Below are 4,912 nucleotides of genomic sequence, written 5' to 3'. Positions count from 1 at the left end.
TAATTTTATAAATTTTTTATTAAAGTAGGGTAATTTAGAAATAAAATTAAAATTTTTATTAAAAAGAACGATTTTAATACGAAAAAAACGTCAAGGATGATACTAAATAAAAAATTATGTTAGGAACGGTTTTGATTCCGATCCTCAACGTTAGGGACCAAAACAATACTTATCCATTAAAAAAAATAGACTAAAGAGATTGATTAATGACTAAGTGATAACAAAAATAATAAATTCTGATGACATTTAATTTTTTTTTTTAATTACAAAACTATCCTCTTTTTAATATATGGTTCATTAGTTCATATGTAAGCACTATTGTTGTGAATGGTGACAACAATTAATTTTTAATTTAATTTTAATAAAAAAATTATATAATCGTCGACGACTTTTTATATAATAATTCTAGACTATGTAAAGAAACTCCATTCAAATATTTTGGTCATTTTCGCATGTAAAACATTTTTAAGAAACCTGCAAAATTTAGAAAAAATATATAGGAACATAGAGCATAAACCATTCTAATTTCTAAGTTTTTGCAAATATATAAATATTAATAAAAAATTCAAACATCTAATTGTATGTTTTTTATAAGACAAAAACTTATATGTAGTTGTTTTTACATAAAATTAATAATCAAATATGTAAAATTATGTAATAGTTTTCAGTTGCTATTAAAAAACTGGATGTGAATTTTTACTTTGTTTTTAACATAATATAAAAAATAATTCTTACTTACGTGATTTGGAAGTAATAATATAATATTATTACATTCCTTCCCCCAATATCCCCTGTATATTCTGTTATACACAAAAGCAGCATGTCTATTCAAGCAAGCATCATGATGTAAACGTAATAAAAGCTCATACTGAAATAAAACTGTCAACAAACACCAATAAATTTACGAGTAAAACTTCTCCCCGGTCCCTAACCATTTACAAAATTGACCTGGCGTCCCCTAACCATTGGAAAATAACAACGCGGCCCTCATCGATTTTTTCCGTGTGACCAATAGGTCCCTTTCCGTGAAATGTAGCCGAGAAATCCTACGTGTAACGGTAACTATCTGACGTGGATTCAAACGATTTGATGGGACAATTGGGTCCTTGCACAATCATCAAAAACGTTGCCGTTTTGAATCACGATGGAATCAGATTCTAACATACATTCCTCATTCTCTCCCTGAAGTATCACACGCTCTCACTCTTTGCCCGCATACACACAAAGAATTACCGTAAACCCTAAAGACTGTCAAGCTTCCCATCAGATAACAACGAAGAAGGAGATCCGGCAAGGACGACGTAACTGTGCAGTAACGTGGCGTTTGCTGATGGAGGTGGTGACGTGCTACTGACGGAGCTGCACTTCCGTTTTTAGAGGTGAGTTTGTACAACCGTTTGTAAACGACATCAATGTGGTCCTTCATTTGTTTATCTGAATGAAGTATTGTTACCATGGACCACCATAAAGTACGATATGCATACTTTGTTTACATTTGTGAAGAACAGTCACTTTCACTAGGGTTGGGTCATCACTTGGAGTAAAGTTTTTTTATCTGTTTTGAGTATATTAATGTCTGTTAACAATAATTTAGTTATGGGTTACTGAGTAAAGTTTATATATTGCAGATGGCTGTTGAGATTATACCAGTATTTCACCATGGGGGTGGTTTAATAGAGACGATAATCTAATGCTCAGTTACCTTGGTGGTAAGGTAGAGAGATTCCCCAAGCTGGACATTGACTTTGTTAATTTTAAGAATTTTGAGGAGATGTTCAAAGGATTAGGATATACAGAGTACAAGGCTATGTATTGGCTAGACCCCGGTGCCCCTTATCTAGAGGCTGGACTACTCATTTTAAAAGGTGACAAAGAAATTAACCAAATGTGTGATAACAAGATGGCAAATTTAGAAACTGATGAGTTGCATGTGTATTTTGAGCATCATGTGAGGCAGCCATATGTGGATTAAGCAGGGCTACTCCTGTAGACTTGAATTATTCCTCCACTGATGAGGGCTATGAGAGTGCTGAAGATGAGGCTTATAAGCCTCCCCCACCTGGTTATGAGACACTAAGCAGCAGTAGCAGTGAGGAGTTAAGGCCAAGGAATAAGAGTAAGAAGGACACACCGAAAAAGAAGAAAATGACACCTAAGAAGAAGAGAGCAACACCTAAGAGAAATATTGATGCAGAAAAATATCTGCTTTGAAATACTTTGGTGGCCAAACCACACTCATTTAAGCAGGTCAAAATCCAGTGTAAAGCAAATAATGGCAATCTCCATAGAGAAGTCACTGTTCAACAAGCAAACTAACAATAAAATTTGAAGTTGGGAAACCATAACCGAATTATTAACACACTCATATTTTAGAACCACATTTTTCATAATAATGTAATTTTCCTTCTACAGAATGCAATGGAATTGCAAATGTTTATAGCACTCTTTTTTGTTTTTCTTAGTTTGTAGCATGATAATAGTTAAGATATATGATCTCATAGGATAACAGTAAAGAACTATTAATTAATATAAAGAGATCTTAAACACTAAACCTGTAGGCTACAACTAGGAATATCCTCTAAAGAATCAATAAGGCATAGTGGAATTAAAAAGGATGATAGCAATTACAATAATTGAAAGTTCCAAACTAATTGAATAAAAATGAGATAGTCAAGACATCAGTGCTATTGATGTTATGGCATTGCCAAAGTTCTGTGACCCAACAGATACAGAATTTACAGAACTATGATACAACAATAGAGAGGTGATTTCAATTTGAGTTGATGTATCTTACCTTCATTCATCCGTTCAATAAGCCTCTAGCAATCATTTCCCGAAGAAGTTTCTCTGCCATGTCATTCTCACCTTTTTCAAACAAAGCACGAATAACAATTTCAAAAGTCACAGCATTTGGTAAGCAACCATTGTCTTCCATTTTTGACATCAGGGCCAATGCTTCTTCAAATAAGCCCTCTTTGCAGAGCCCATCGATCATAATAGTGTATGTCCTCACATTTGGATGATAGTTTTTAATAGAAAGATCTTGAAAAATCTCTTTTGCTTCTATAAGTCTTCCATTTTTACATAGGCCATCAATGAGTATATTATACGTGAATATATTGGGATCAATGCCACTCTTTTTCATTTGATTAAATAACACAAGTGCCTTGTCAACTTGTTTGATATTGAACATCCCATCCAACAAGGAAGTGTAAGTGATTATATTAGCAGGTTGACCTTTATTATGCATCTCAACAAGAAGCTTTGAAGCACAAGAGTTTCTCCTTGATTTTCCCAAGCCATCAATTAGAGTATTGTAAGTTACCGTGTTAGGAACCAAGTTCTTGCGACGCATCTCTTCAAAGAGATTCAAGGCATCATCCATCAATTTACTTTTGCACAAGCCATTAATAATAATATTGTAACTTTGGATATCAGGAGCCATTCCTATCTGGGCCATTGTGTCAAATATGCATTTTGCCTTGTTTAATTCGTTAACCAAGCAATACCCATCCATTAAACAATTATAAGTAACCACAGTTGGCTCCACAGAATCTTTTGTCATCACAGCCAACACACTCTTGGCATCTTTGATATTTCCCTCCTTACATAGTCCATCAATCAAAGTATTATAGGTACGAACATTTGGAGTAATGTTTTTCAGCATCATATGATTTAGTAAATCAATGGCTTCCTTAAGTTGGCCCGCAAGGCACAATCCATAAGTTAGAGTGTTGTACGTGATAACATTGGGAGAGATTCCCTTAGCAAGCATTTCAGAGTATAAATGAAAAGCATCACTTACAAGCGTAACCTTGCACAAGCTATCAATAATTGCGCTGTACATGACGACATTAGGAGCAATGCCATACCGTGGGATCTTTCTCAACACTTGAATAGCAGCTGATGTGTGTCCGGTCTTACAGAGCCCATTGATCAAGGTCCCATAAGTGACTTGGTTGAAGCTAAATCCATGAGCCAGCACTCTGTCATGAAAGTGCAGTGCTTTTTCAACATTACCGCAGAGACAGAGACCTTTAATGAGTGTAGTCAATGTTATGGTATCAGGCTGAAAACCCATCCTTAAAATCTTGGCGAATATAGAGAAAGCGAGGGTGATCCGACCCATGCCGCAACAACAATTAATTACGATGCTCAAAGTAACTATGCAGGGAGCAATTCCCCTGGCTTGCAATTGCTGAAAAAGGGAAATGGCGGGGGAGAAATGGTTGGTCTTGGCAAGAGACCCCAAAATCTTGTTAAATTGCATGATAGATGGAGTGCGACGCATGGAGAGCATGCGGGTGAAGGAATCAACAGCTTCATCAACATGGCGAGGGGATTTGAGCTCAGAATGAGAGTGAAGGCTTGACATTGAACATGAACAGGAAGGAAAGGGAAAAGAGGGGATATGAAGAGAGAAGCTGAATCTGGAGAATGAGAGTGATGAAAATGATGCTGCACGCAACATTTTGTGTAAAATCCGATCAAATGAGACGAAGGAGTTAGAAGAGAAAATAGCGAATTCAATGGTGGAAACAATCACTGTTCATGGAAACAAAGGTTGGTTGAGACTTGATAGTTGCACCAAAGCAAAAACCATGCTAGGGTGTCAGCTAAATGGTCTGATTTGCAATTCTATTATTATTAAAGATTAAAATAGGGTAAAACACAAAATTAAACCAAATCCAACTTAATATTATACAATTTATTCAAATAAAAAAAGTTATATAAATTTTTCCGATAACTTCTTTATGTAAATGTCAAAATAGATTTAATTCTTTATATAAATCGAAACACGCTGATTCAATTTATGCATGCAATATCCTAATAAATCTAATTTTCCTATTTCTATTTACTAGAGTAGCATGTATAAATTAAAACAAGGTGGTTAGATTTATATAAAAAATTA

The 4,912-nt window shown here is 34.8% G+C and overlaps 1 protein-coding gene across 4 annotated transcripts in view; it reads right to left on the bottom strand.

Annotated features, from left to right (window-relative positions):
- Positions 1 to 4,525, bottom strand: part of LOC107490662 (pentatricopeptide repeat-containing protein At1g62930, chloroplastic-like) — a 38,837-nt gene extending 34,312 nt beyond the window's left edge. For 2 of the 4 annotated variants that reach the window (XM_052262065.1, XM_052262063.1), the window contains exon 1: positions 3,238 to 4,525. In XM_052262065.1, coding sequence (XP_052118025.1) covers positions 3,238 to 4,471 — 1,234 coding nt within the window. In that variant the 5' untranslated portion in view covers positions 4,472 to 4,525. Of the gene's footprint in view, positions 1 to 2,794 lie in introns of all 4 variants that reach the window. The other 2 variants (XM_052262062.1, XM_052262064.1) reach the window with 2 other exon arrangements.
- Positions 4,526 to 4,912: the final 387 nt, after the last annotated feature.

The sequence above is a fragment of the Arachis duranensis genome, chromosome 5, assembly GCF_000817695.3.
Source record: "Arachis duranensis cultivar V14167 chromosome 5, aradu.V14167.gnm2.J7QH, whole genome shotgun sequence".
Classification (NCBI taxonomy): domain Eukaryota; kingdom Viridiplantae; phylum Streptophyta; class Magnoliopsida; order Fabales; family Fabaceae; genus Arachis; species Arachis duranensis.
This window is presented reverse-complemented; position numbering and strand designations above follow the sequence as displayed.